At 42.3% G+C, this 14,545-nt stretch overlaps 1 protein-coding gene across 5 annotated transcripts in view; it reads right to left on the reverse strand.

Annotated features, from left to right (window-relative positions):
• Positions 1 to 14,545, reverse strand: part of LOC126499181 (zinc finger protein 120-like) — a 38,033-nt gene that overhangs the window by 10,359 nt on the left and 13,129 nt on the right. For 2 of the 5 annotated variants that reach the window (XR_007591023.1, XM_050138295.1), the window contains one exon: positions 19 to 216. Coding sequence is in view for 2 of the 5 variants with exons in the window: in XM_050138295.1 (XP_049994252.1) it covers positions 199 to 216 (18 nt within the window). In the remaining 3 variants the exon portion in view is untranslated. Of the gene's footprint in view, positions 1 to 18; positions 217 to 1,287; positions 1,965 to 7,593; positions 9,392 to 11,175; positions 11,287 to 11,407; positions 12,597 to 14,545 lie in introns of those variants that run through there. The other 3 variants (XR_007591024.1, XR_007591026.1, XM_050138287.1) reach the window with 3 other exon arrangements.

Consider the following 14,545-nt stretch of genomic DNA (forward strand, 5'->3'; position numbering starts at 1 on the left):
CACACTGAGAAAGTAGGCTGTCTGCAGGAGCAGCAGGTCCAGCAATCTTCACTCAGATGGTGTGCACAGTTCACTACAGTCATGAGAACAGCATTGCACACTGGGTCATGAAGGATCTGTGAGAATCCTCTTCAGAGGCACTGCTTTTTGGGTCCATCTGCATTATCACGTCCTCTCTTCTCTTGCTCAGAAGTTTCTTCAGAATTTCCACACCAACTGTACAAAACCAGATGAGAAAAATGAGAACTGGGTCAAGGGGTAACGTGTATGACTTTCAATTTTTACATCGAAAAAGGACAGACTCGTGAAGCAACAAAAATCTTCTGGGTCACAGAAAAATAAGAATAAACTAAAATCCAAGAAAAGTACCTGGGAAACATTCTGAAGATGAGAACAGAATGTAAGGAAATGGACAACAATGAACACTACACAGACGTAAAACCTAAATTATTGAAAAGGAAGAGCAGAGCCCAAAGTGATCAAGAAGAAGAAGACACAGGGTAGTCAATGTGCTGTTACAGAAAAAAAAAAATGGCTAGAATCACTGGAATCATGTAGAAGTAATTTTGGCACAGAACAACTTTCTTTATTTTGACATGGAGATAGCATATGTATTCTGTAAACAATTTTGAAGATAAAATGTGTTAGTCAATCTATAGCAAGCCATTTCATCAGCAGTCTTGGGAATAAATTTTGTCACCTTGTTCACTACTGAGTTCTCAATAACTGAAACAATAGAAATTATATAACCATGAACACTTGGGGTACTTTCTTATTGTAATTATAGATTACAAATTAGTAACAGAATCAACATGCCTGAAGACATAACTAAATCAGAGGGACCAGAAGGATCACGATGCACAATTTAACAGATGCTGAGGGAAAGGAATGCAAAGAATTTATTTATTACATACCAAGAAAACCTTTCCATTCCCAGATTCTAAAGGAATCGTCACAAAGCTTATGCTATCAGAATACCTACTTTTCCTGTTCCCAAATTGTATATTTTACTAGAGATAATTTGGTGAATATGATATCTCACTTGTTAACACCATAGTAAAAATCATTCCTTAAATAATGTAGAATACCATGTTGTAATAGTTAGTAGTCATTTGCATTTATGCTAACTCAATTCATGAAACATTTCTCAGAAATCCATATTAATCCTATAAGTCATAAGTACATTTATAACTTATTCTGAATTTTCAAAATTTTTGCTCAAATCTTTTAATATTTGTGACAATTTCATACATGATTATTCAATTTACATTCTTTTCTTCTACTGCTCTTTTTTTAAATCTGACAATGTTTCTGCTCAGAGCAGATTTAACAGGCATGATGTTTCCTGATAACAAGACGTCATGAAGCCTATGTGTCAATGTCCCCCACTCCCACTGTTAGGAATCTCACAATAACATCAAGATACTCGGCCATAACATATACACAGAGGACCTAGGCAAGACCCCATTCCACAAAGGCTGCCTGATCTCTGTGAGCCCCCATATTCCTGGTCAATTGATTCTTTGGGCTGTGTTACTGTGGTGTCCCTGACCACTCTTGTTCCCATGTTCCTTTATCTGGAACTATTTTAAATCCTACAATCGTAAGAATTATAAAACTGGAGCAAAGGGACAAATGTCTACATGTGTCACCTACCAAAACTGAAAAGAGGGCAAATAAAAACCTAAGCAGATCAATAGTGAGAAACATAGTTCAATATTCTTTGAGAAAAATCTCAAGAATAAAGATTTGGTCCAGTGACATGATTGGATTCTATCTTTCTGAATAACTGGAACAGAACCCCATGAAAACCCACTGGCTTATTCTGCAACCTTACTGTTGTGCCCTATTGACGAAGACCACTCGCATGTATGGCAGCCAACACAGAGAAGTTGAGCTGGTGCATAACTAGAAGCTTCACCACTGACTGATGTTCATGATACAGGAATGTATTCTGCAAGCAACTGGAGGAGAGAGACAATCATCAATGTCATCCAGCTACAAACCCTAGAACAACAAGGACCCTTCTGCAAAGTGGACTCCTAAAATACTGACCAAATACTCTTGCAGCAAGCAACCAATTTTGATTGGATTGAAGGCCACTCCAGGAGATGGAAGCCATACCTGACACTGCTAAAGGGACCAAGAAACTGAGTCAGTCATTCAGGGGCCTGGGGAAAACCTGATACTATTATTCCGCTAAAGGACACAGTGATACAATGTCTCTTGATGATATATGGCTATATCTAGATGTATGTGTATGTATGTATGTATGTATGTATGTATGTATGTTTGTATGTTTGTATGTATGTATGTATATGTATATCTCAAACAGCCCGTGCCAGTGTAGCCCATTCTTGAAGGTGACGGAACCAACACTGAGACTCACAACAATGTAGAGTGTGTGAGACTTTGGGATCGCAGTCCTAAATGGGATGGATTCAGGAAAACCTTCCCTCAAGGTTGAGGGAGCTAGACAGAAGAGGAAATAGGAAGAGACTTTGTTTCCAAGGAAACAAAGAAACACTGTATTCCACATATAACATGACTGAGGAAAACATGAATTCAGAGACTGTAGCAATACACAAAAGTATACAAAGGTTCAAACAGATGGAGGTTCTAGCACTGAGAAGTGGACATGGATGCAGGGTTCCAAACCTAACCAACAAGACATGTGCAATTGTTTTCTGATGGTAAAGGAAGAATTTTGTTTTCTCTAATGGTTTTTACTGGGTATCTTAGCATGCCCTAAATTAATGCCAAACTCAAAATGGAACAATAAACTTTGGTACACAATTGGGCTCATTTTCTTTTCTTTGGGCATCTTATAGGTCTTGAATGCTTATCTGGTTTTTTTGGTCTCTGTTTTATTAATTCTTATTTTTTATTTTTTTCGAGACAGGGTTTCTCTGTAGCTTTGGAGCCTGTCCTGGCACTAGCTCTTGTAGACCAGGCTGGCCTCGAACTCACAGAGATCCGCCTGCCTTTGCCTCCCGAATGCTGGGATTTATTAATTTTTTTTAACATAAAAAATATATAAACCATATTTCTGTAAGGGTGGGGAGCTGAGGAGGGTTTGGGCAGAATGGGGGGGGAAGAATCAAGATACATTGTATAAAAGATTTCCAGTGATGAAATATCAATAAAATGAAAAACTAATATGAATGTATTCATATATAAATTCTACCCAACTTTGAAAAAAATAACACTAATATTCCTCCAAGTATTCAGTAAGGGGAAGGAGACACTTTAGAGCATGTTCTATACAGTCTGCAGGAGCCACTGCCAGACCTGATGACTTCAGCTTCTTCCCTTATCCCCCAGTAGGAAAACCAGCACCTAGAGCCACAAGTTTCCCTCTAAATTCCATGTGTCTGGGTTGCAACACAAACTGATAAACACACACAGCAAAATAAATAATACAAAATAATCCTAAGTGTAAAATATACAGAAGGTGTAAGCGAAGTTCACGTATCTAGATGCGATAATCCTTAATGAAAGAAATTGAAACCTAGCAAGTCCAACAACCCAAAAACATGGCCATCTTCATGCTCAAAGTGAGTTCATCACTTAACAACAGAAGGGCAATTCTAATATAAATTTTAACAAATAAAACAATGAAGAGAATATAGGACAAAAAGTGCATAGTTCCAAGAATAAAATTCAGTCTTTTTCCAGAAAACAGTTGCAAATGAAGATGGTTTTGTGATATGTGACTTGTTAGTCTCCAAAGGCAATTTTGAGGGAACATAAGACAGGCCAGGGAGGAAATAGAATAGGACAGTGGTATCCCTGGGACACATTCACAGTGTTCTGGGAAGGAGCCTGGGTGTCTCAGCCACCACAGACTCTTTAGACAAAACAGTATTGCTCAGAGTCCTAGATGGTTCAGAATCCTGGCCTGGGCTCCTGACTAACCACACTTGGGAAGAAGAGCTGTTGGCCTAATCCACACTCCAAAGTGGTTTTGAAAAAAAAAANTGATAATATCTCTAGTTGTAGCTACACTGTGTATAGCAGAAGACTTCAGGGATCACTGTGTCTGAGTATGGACTCCACCCTAGAATCTGAACATGTGCTGCTACACTCTTGTCAGTTTCTTTATGTAAATTATCCCCCGGATTTTTCCTCTATCTAAGGGCCTGAAAAGGCATCATTGTGTTTGGGAGTATCTCAGATTTCACGACAGAAAATTCATAGCTATAAACTTCCATTTTAAAACTGCATTAATATTTTTTTCAAGCATTGTGTGTCCTGAAATTTCCCACGAAACACAGTGGCTTAAGTTGAGCTGAACATCATGGCCAGCCAATAGAAGAGGACATTCTTAAAAATGATGTCAGGATCCTAACATCTCTGGGTTCAGGTACATGTGGGGAGGTGATGCTTGCCTGCGACCTACCCATATACCCATGTACGCACAGATGAGTACTTAAGAAACACCACAATCTTCTGTCCCATATCAGTTCTGAAGAACACATCCTGCATTCTTTGAAATGTAAAATTATAGTAAAAATCTTTTCACACCATTAACACACAGATACGATGCAAGGCTGTGAACTACACACACATGCACAGGTGGCTGTGAAGGTCCTCGAGAAACAACACAGCGCTCTGACTCACACTATCTCTGAAGGAAACATCCTTCAGTCTATGGAACACAGTTCCATAGCACAGTTTTTTTCACGTCATTGATAAACAATGATTTATGTAGTCAAAGACTATGTTCCAGGAAAAGATCTGGATATGTTCCTCAGGGAGAGAAGCAATCTAAAGAAGGAGGCTAGACCACCCATCTGACAGGTTGTGTCAGCGGTGCACTTTCTCCACAAAAGACATAATGTACATCATGATATTAAATTAGAGCACACCCTCCTGGATGGAGCTGGTAAGGTCAAGCTTAGTGGTTTTTGTTTGGCCACTCAGCTTGAATAGGGACAGATGTTGGAGGAGGTTTGTGGCTCCTTACTCTATAGGGTCCCAGAGAAACTGACAATGAATCACTAGATGGGCTGGCAGGTGATAAGAGGAACTTGGGCATCATCCTATATGTCATGGTCACTGGCCACTTTACATGTGTAGAAACCACCCTTGATATGTACACGGAATCATCACTACCATAGTGGGTCCCATTCCCTAACACTTAAAAACTCTGTCTCATCATCGCATGATTACTCACAGTCCCCATCTGGTAAAAACTAATAGTATGTCAGCTTATGCAACAACACTGCTTGGCCATGTTCAACAACATGTATCACATGACAATTAGGAAGTCATTCCAGAGTCATACAACCCATGTATACTATCAGCTGTGAAAAGATATTGTCATTCCTAACACACAGGCACTGACCAAATAATAAACAAACAGCAACAATCAATATACTCAAATACCAAATGAGGTATTCCCATTCCCACCCCCAGCTCCCATGGTGCTTTCCTTCCTTATGCTGATGAATAGATTCATACCTCATTTGGTATTTGAGTATATTGATTGTTGCTGATTGTTGCTGGGAAGCGTCACTTTCAGGAACAGGGTTTAAAGAAAGAGGCAAGGGTTTCAGAAGCCACACCATGTTCCACAGATACTCCAGCCTGGAGGTGTGCCTTCTTCAGCACACACAAGAATAAATAACAAACTGTTAGCAACAATAATACTCTCAACTACCAATTGAGCTATTAGGCCAGCCATAAGCAAGATATATCCTGATTAAATATAATCCCTAAAGGTCCTCTTGGGATATCTCTTGCCTTGAAGAAGAGAGCTAGTGAACTAGGTTTTCACTCAGTATAGAAGCTGAGAAGATCACTTTTAGGAAGAGGGTGTGGAAGAAAGAGGCAAGGGACACAGAAGCTACCCCATGCTCCACAAAAAGTCAACAAAAAGCATCCTGATTGATGTACCAACTGAGCTATGGGGACCGCCATCATTACAAGAGGCACACAGCTTGAATAGGATCCATGCAAGTTCTCCTAGCATCTGCTCCCCTCGAAGAAGAGATGTTCTTCAGGGAGATACGCTATAATAAGAAGGTAACAATAACTAATCAGCCCATGCCACTGGTGCACTTTCTCCACCAAAGACACATTGCACATCGTGAAAATACATCTTGATGGAGGGGGTAAGGTCAAGCTTTGTGAATTCGGAATGGCAACTCAATTGCAGAGGTGCAGATGTTAGAAGAGGTCTGTGTACCCTTACTCCTTTGGACTTCACATATCTTAACAAGGAGCCTATATGATGGATTGGCAGGAGATAAGTGGAGCTTGCACACCATCCTATATACCGTGGTCCCTGGCCACTTCACATACGTAGAAAACACCATTGATGGTATGCACAAGATCATCACCACCACAGAGTGTCCATTCCCTACTATTTGTCAAATCCCTATCACATTATGGTTGCACATGGAATGACATTGGCTGGGCCACATTCAACAACGTACACCACATGCCACTAAGGAAATCATTCCCACAGTCACACAGCCTATGTCCTCCATGGGTGAGAAATCTGAAGACACTGCGTCATTTCTGACACACAGACAACCAAATGGTAAACTAATAGTCACAGTCAATATTATGAAATACTGATGGAGCTGCAGGGAAAGTCATAAACAAGATGAGACACCCTGGTTAAATGTGATTCCTGAAGGTTCTCTGGGCCTCCCTCTACCCTTAGAGGGAGAGCAAGGAACCAGCTTTTCCAATCAGTATAGAAGTTGGGGAGAGGGTACAGAAGAAAGAGCCAAGGGATGCAGAAGCTACACTGTGCTCCACAGATGCTCCAGTCTGGAGGAAATGCCCTGTTCATCACCAGGCACCAAATAATACTGACACCAAAATCAGTATTTTGAAATACAATTGAGCATGGGAAACAGTCATCGACCTGATAAGACATGCTGGTTAAATATGATGCATTCACATCCTCTTATCCTCTCTCTACCCTTGAAGGAGGGAGTTAGTAAACCTTTCTTTCACTTTTGTCATGAAACACACAGTACAATGAAAAATGCAACAGTACATACCTTTATATACACTTTAGGTGACAGCCATGAGTACACTTTCTCCACCATCACCACAGACACACACACACACACACACACACACACACACACACACACACACACTGTTCCTTAAAGTATCAGCACCATCACCTCTGCTCCACATATACTACTATTGCTCAGGCACTGCTGGAGACGCCCCTAGTATTATACATTGATCGCCATGGGTCAGACCCTATTATAGTAGACACTTCACAAATGCTGCCACACAACATACAATGCTGTATTCATAAGACACTGTAGAGCATCTCCCTGAAGCTCCCACAGAGTCATCTCAATATAAGGGCTGTGCACTCTTCAGGCCTTATTAGACACCCCCTAATCCTTTTGTCAAATTCATGAGTGCTCTACTTGTTATCAGGCTGCTGGGACACTCCTTCCATCACCGTGATAGTCTGAAACACACTCTTTGATTTCAGGGCTTGCTCACCACCTACCTGAGCCCTTGTGCAATACTAAGTATGACATACCTCTGCACTCCACAGTCCTGAACCTCAGACTGTGCCTACCCTCAGGCAATGCTCAGTGTCTCTTACACCTCTGTTACTGCCCGCAGGGCACTGCTAATTTTCAGCCATGCTAAATCCCCTACCACTGAATAGTAGTGTAAGCAGGCAATAAAACAGTGAGAGGCTAGGTAAGGGTTGATGCTTAGCATTGTACGCATGCCTGCATCTGCACAGAAACTACAATAAGGTCCTGATACCTAGACGATTGTATTGGAAGGGGCGTGTGTGTCAGGTAAGTCCTAACCTTATATGTAGATTGTGGGCTGTAGGTGTCCATCAGGGCCTGGCACGTAGTAGTCTGGGGTAAGTGGCAGATCTAGCACAGCACAGCCTGGTGCCTTGCAGTCATTGTGGGGAAGAAGGAGGGTGTTGGTTCTGCATGGGTTGCATCCAGCAATGGGTGTGGAGCAGGGCTAGGGAGTGTGCAGCTCTAGGATTTCCGGGCTCCAGAAGCAGCAACATGGAGACTCACCAGCTCCAGAAAGTCCTATGTATTTCCTTTCTTCAACCTCCTCCTCCTCCTGGGCTTAGGAAAAAGTTAACAGTCAGAGATGGATGTGACCCCAACTTTGGAAAGTTATCACTGTGCTTCTGTCTCACATCCTTTTGTAGTAATCTTGGGGGTTGCATGGGTGTAAAGAGCGGTGCACAGAGCACATCGGCCTGTCTGCCTGGACACTGCTGACAACGCTAAGCAGTAAACCACCATCTTGGCTTAGAACAGGAATTTGTCCTCTCCGGGGGTGCGTCAGAGTCCAAACTCTCTCCAGATGTCCTGAGGAGTTGTCTCCTCAAGCAGTTCTCCAGTCTCTCTATTTCTTGGGCAGTGGCTGCAGAGCTCACATGAGAACAGTTCATGTTCTCCGGGTGTTTCTGATCTTCCTCCTTATGAGCAGAAACTTACATAGATCTCTTCTGTAACTGTTACATGAACATTGTAGTGTTTGGATCTGGGGCAAGTGTAACATTTGAGATCAAGTTGAGTTTTCTAATGGGTTTGCTATTGACTGCTTTGCACAGTTATCCTCCAGCCCTTGGAGGGCAGTCCATTTTCACTGCCTTGCTTTCCCTGGATGCCAATGAGAAAATTAGCTGACATAAGGTGGGTAGGGTCTGTCACTTTAACAACAGTGATGGGTGCTGAGAAACAGAGGTGTCTGAGAGATTCTATTCCTTTGTCGTCTTCTCAGACATCCTAAACTCTTCTGAATGTCAATTAGAATAAATCCTCTTGGAATTCTACATCAATATTTCAGTATTTTCAGTATTTGTTAATTGTTTCTCCAAGACAAATGACATACAAGTGGAGGACCTCAAGTACACCATGTGATTGATGGCCTGGAAAAGAGGCCCTGGACACTGCCCTTCCCAGGCAATGCTGTCCCCATACTTTGCAAAGAGGCTCATTAGTTCCCACCCGCTCTACTGGGGCACTTTATCTGCTCAAGCAGGTTTCCCGGGGCGTCTGTCAGAATAGAGAGGCATAGGTCACCTCTGTGCTTGTCAAAATATGCACAGCATCGAAGTGGAACAAGGATTCCACAGTAAAACATCTACAATTTGATTCGTCTGTCACCCTTAGAATTTGCTGATAATTGGGGAGGGGGTCTGTGATTGGATGCTGCAACAGAATTCATTTCATTGCCCTACCCAGGATATCCTCCTGAACCTGTGGGGAGCTTCTGAACTGAGAGCTCAGGAAAGGGCCTGCTAGTTTTCCAGCGAAAAGAGAGAGCTCTCCTGCATCACTGGCTCCCGTGCTGAGTGTGCACGTCCTCAGGTCAGGAATTCCCTGGGTGTCTGTTTCAGGATGTGACCAGGCACCTACAAGAGAAGGAATATTAGAGGCCAATGTAAGAGCTGGCTATGATTCCACATACCCAAAGCTCGAGAAATCTGCCCTAGGAGGATAATGGCAGGCTTACTTTTAATGCACTTTAGGGACTAATGAGACACGTACAATAATGCCCACTGTCTTCCAATGTGCCCTTCCCTAGGCCAACATCTTTATAGTCTCTTTAGGAACCTCTGACTGCAGGGAATGATGTCCCTGGCTGCACTGATACTTTGCAGGAAGGAGGGTTTGAGAACAAAGAATTAATCGCAGCTTCCAAACATCATGCCTAAACACGGGCATTGTGCTTGCTGCACCGCATCTCACGTACACTTGCCTACATCAGACAGGACACATCCTTGGTAAAAATAAGCATCTACAATAGAACAAGTCCTAAAGAGCCTGCAGATATTCAGAGAGAAAGGACGAGAACTAGAGATCTGGAGTTGACCTATGAGACCACCAGGGATTCAACATTACCAATATGGTCATCATATCTCAGTCAATAGGTCACTGGGTGAACATTAAGCAGTTTCCAAATCAAACATACTTTGTCCAAAAGAACAACTCAAAGAATTAGCTTTGTCCTCTGCACGATGGATACTTAAGGACAGCTTTGGGGATGATGTGTGTTCAGTTCCTGCTACAAATAGCTGGTACTGAGTGCACCTGTTCCTGCTCCATCCAGCAGACCAGCAGTGATGGATGGAAGAGTTGGGTGTGGAGTCCTAGTTTTTAGCTGACTTCTATTCTCCCAGGAGAAAAACAACATGGCTCCCTGAGTAGAAGGGACACACAAAGTCACCATCAGACCCAAGGCAATTTTCAGTATAAACAGAAATATACCTCACATCTCCTTATACTGACACCATCCCCTGGGTCTGGAGCCAGTGATTCTCTTGGGCTGTGTCTCCTGGGGATCACTGACCTGGACATAGTGCCCAAGTCTCCCTTCCCAGGTCGAAGCTTCAGTAAAATGCATTAGGACTGAAACAACCCCCTGATGTGTCGCGATTATGACCACATAAGAGCCTCAGTGTCTCAAGACTGCTTTTCCTTGCAAGGCTGTCTGCATCCTCGTGCTCAATAGTCTTCAGCAAATTACAGACGAAGTAGCTGGCCTGTGGCAGAGTGACTGTCCTCAAATAAGGTATAAGAAGATATTCACCTTCCTCCATAATAGTTTGGGGCAAGAGAGCCAGAGGGCAGAGATGCATTACTTGCCATAACTTATGCCAACAATCTCTCCGAATCCACTCGTCTGTTGTCTCTCACTACGCCTTAGCTCCTCTGCATCATGAGCCTAATAACCACCTTCCTGGGAATGGGAAAGGGCAGCTTTGGCAGCCATATGCTTATTTGTCCATAGATCAGTGTCAAGGATAAACAGAGAACATAAACCTCCCTCACAGAACAGGATTAAATTTAGTCGTTTCAGTGATACCTTCAGCATTTGAGACCCACACCGGAATCCTGGCACTCACTCCTTTCTGAGTGTCCACTCTATATTGCAGAGAGCAGAAGCCTACTTGGAGAGTGTCCATGACAACCCCATAGCCAACTTTGACAGGAGACCTCCCAAACAAACAACTGGGCTGGAACCCCAGCTCTATGGTCAAGGCTCTCTCTAAGCCTGACCATTGATGTGGGGTATGAATAACATGTAGTTCCCAGACTGCTGACTGACTCGTGTATGCACAGTGTCCCCAGGACAGGCAAGCATTACCCACAACCTCCCAGCATCCCATCCACACTTTGACCCATTTCTGTTTACCTTGCAGTCACTGTCCTGTCAAGACACAAATACGGTGCTGGTAAACATCACAGAGTAACTGGTCCTTTCTCCAACATCTAGACTGAACCAGCATGCAGTGGACAGTGTCTCCTGTGTTGAGAGCGACAAAGGGATATAGGCAGGATGCAAACACAACAGCAGGCCTGGGAGGAAGATGGTGGAGGGGATTCACCTCTCCCGCAAAGTGACAAAACTTTCCTTTTCACCTGACCTTGATACGAGAGACAGATGAATGAGCTTTGCTCTTCCGTGTCCACGCAAATAGTTATTTAGGTGCTTCTAATTCACGAGCAGCTTTTGTGGGGTTTGCACACTGCTCCACTCTTACAACGATGCTAGGGAAGGCCATAAGTGGGACATATGTCATGTTTACTATGTGTTCCTCTGGAGAAGCCTACGGTAGAGGTTTTAACTCTTTTTGTGCTGGACTTCTCTGTAGTAAAGCACACTGCCATCTGGACTCCCTGCAGGGCTCCCTCATCTGCCTTCTCTGTCACACCACAAAAATACCCATCTCGGGTCTCAGCCTGCAGAGAGGCTTATCCCTTACAAAGATCATTATGTCATACTCAGGACCCTCGGACAAGAGACCTCTGCTGAGGTAAAGCTGGTCTGCCACCTCCACACAGAGTGGTGAGATGCTATGAAGATCCGGATAAATGGTAGGACACATGACTACAGCAAAATCACAGAAATCAACATCATGAAAGTGCTGGACCAGTCAAACATCATCAATACTAGAGACCATTAATACATAATGGAGTAGGCAACAACAAAGGGGGATCTGGCAGGCCACATTGAGAAAGTGGGCTGTCTGCAGGAGGAGCAGGCTCAGCACATCTTCTGTCAGATGGTGTGTGCAGTTCACTACAGTCATGAGAACAGCATTATTCATAGGGACATAGAGAATCAGAGAGGCTTATCACGTAAACCCCTAAATCATACTCAGGACTCCTGGAAAAGAGACCTTTGCTGAGGTAAAGCTGGTCCGTCACTTCCACACAAAGGTGCAAGTTGCTGTTATCCTTGAAAATGGTAGAAAGAATGACTATAGCAACATAACAGAAATTGACATCTTCAAAGAGCTGGACCAGGCAAACATCATCTAGCTGTTCCACATCATCGATACCAAAGAGCACACCTATATGGTGATGGAGCATGCTGTTCATGGCGATCTGGTGAGCCACACTGAGAAAGTAGGCTGTCTGCAGGAGCAGCAGGTCCAGCAATCTTCACTCAGATGGTGTGCACAGTTCACTACAGTCATGAGAACAGCATTGCACACTGGGTCATGAAGGATCTGTGAGAATCCTCTTCAGAGGCACTGCTTTTTGGGTCCATCTGCATTATCACGTCCTCTCTTCTCTTTCTCAGAAGTTTCTTCAGAATTTCCACACCAACTGGACAAAACCAGATGAGAAAAATGAGAACTGGGTCAAGGGGTAACGTGTATGACTTTCAATTTTTACATCGAAAAAGGACAGACTCGTGAAGCAACAAAAATCTTCTGGGTCACAGAAAAATAAGAATAAACTAAAATCCAAGAAAAGTACCTGGGAAACATTCTGAAGATGAGAACAGAATGTAAGGAAATGGACAACAATGAACACTACACAGACGTAAAACCTAAATTATTGAAAAGGAAGAGCAGAGACCAAAGTGATCAAGAAGAAGAAGACACAGGGTAAGTCAATGTGCTGTTACAGAAAAAAAAATGGCTAGAATCACTGGAATCATGTAGAAGTAATTTTGGCACAGAACAACTTTCTTTATTTTGACATGGAGATAGCATATGTATTCTGTAAACAATTTTGAAGATAAAATGTGTTAGTCAATCTATAGCAAGCCATTTCATCAGCAGTCTTGGGAATAAATTTTGTCACCTTGTTCACTACTGAGTTCTCAATAACTGAAACAATAGAAATTATATAACCATGAACACTTGGGGTACTTTCTTATTGTAATTATAGATTACAAATTAGTAACAGAATCAACATGCCTGAAGACATAACTAAATCAGAGGGACCAGAAGGATCACGATGCACAATTTAACAGATGCTGAGGGAAAGGAATGCAAAGAATTTATTTATTACATACCAAGAAAACCTTTCCATTCCCAGATTCTAAAGGAATCGTCACAAAGCTTATGCTATCAGAATACCTACTTTTCCTGTTCCCAAATTGTATATTTTACTAGAGATAATTTGGTGAATATGATATCTCACTTGTTAACACCATAGTAAAAATCATTCCTTAAATAATGTAGAATACCATGTTGTAATAGTTAGTAGTCATTTGCATTTATGCTAACTCAATTCATGAAACATTTCTCAGAAATCCATATTAATCCTATAAGTCATAAGTACATTTATAACTTATTCTGAATTTTCAAAATTTTTGCTCAAATCTTTTAATATTTGTGACAATTTCATACATGATTATTCAATTTACATTCTTTTCTTCTACTGCTCTTTTTTTAAATCTGACAATGTTTCTGCTCAGAGCAGATTTAACAGGCATGATGTTTCCTGATAACAAGACGTCATGAAGCCTATGTGTCAATGTCCCCCACTCCCACTGTTAGGAATCTCACAATAACATCAAGATACTCGGCCATAAGATATACACAGAGGACCTAGGCAAGACCCCATTCCACAAAGGCTGCCTGATCTCTGTGAGCCCCCATATTCCTGGTCAATTGATTCTTTGGGCTGTGTTCCTGTGGTGTCCCTGACCACTCTTGTTCCCATGTTCCTTTATCTGGAACTATTTTAAATCCTACAATCGTATGAATTATAAAACTGGAGCAAAGGGACAAATGTCTACATGTGTCACCTACCAAAACTGAAAAGAGGGCAAATAAAAACCTAAGCAGATCAATAGTGAGAAACATAGTTCAATATTCTTTGAGAAAAATCTCAAGAATAAAGCTTTGGTCCAGTGACATGATTGGATTCTATCTTTCTGAATACCTGGAACAGAACCCCATGAAAACCCACTGGCTTATTCTGCAACCTTACTGTTGTGCCCTATTGACGAAGACCACTCGCATGTATGGCAGCCAACACAGAGAAGTTGAGCTGGTGCATAACTAGAAGCTTCACCACTGACTGATGTTCATGATACAGGAATGTATTCTGCAGGCAACTGGAGGAGAGAGACAATCATCAATGTCATCCAGCTACAAACCCTAGAACAACAAGGACCCTTCTGCAAAGTGGACTCCTAAAATACTGTCCAAATACTCTTGCAGCAAGCAACCAATTTTGATTGGATTGAAGGCCACTCCAGGAGATGGAAGCCATACCTGACACTGCTAAAGGGACCAAGAAACTGAGTCGGTCATTCA

Source organism: Alexandromys fortis, unplaced genomic scaffold (assembly GCF_014885135.2).
Source record: "Alexandromys fortis isolate MF-2015 unplaced genomic scaffold, M_Fortis_MF-2015_v1.1 scaffold_9, whole genome shotgun sequence".
In the NCBI taxonomy this organism is placed as follows: Eukaryota; Metazoa; Chordata; class Mammalia; order Rodentia; family Cricetidae; genus Alexandromys; species Alexandromys fortis.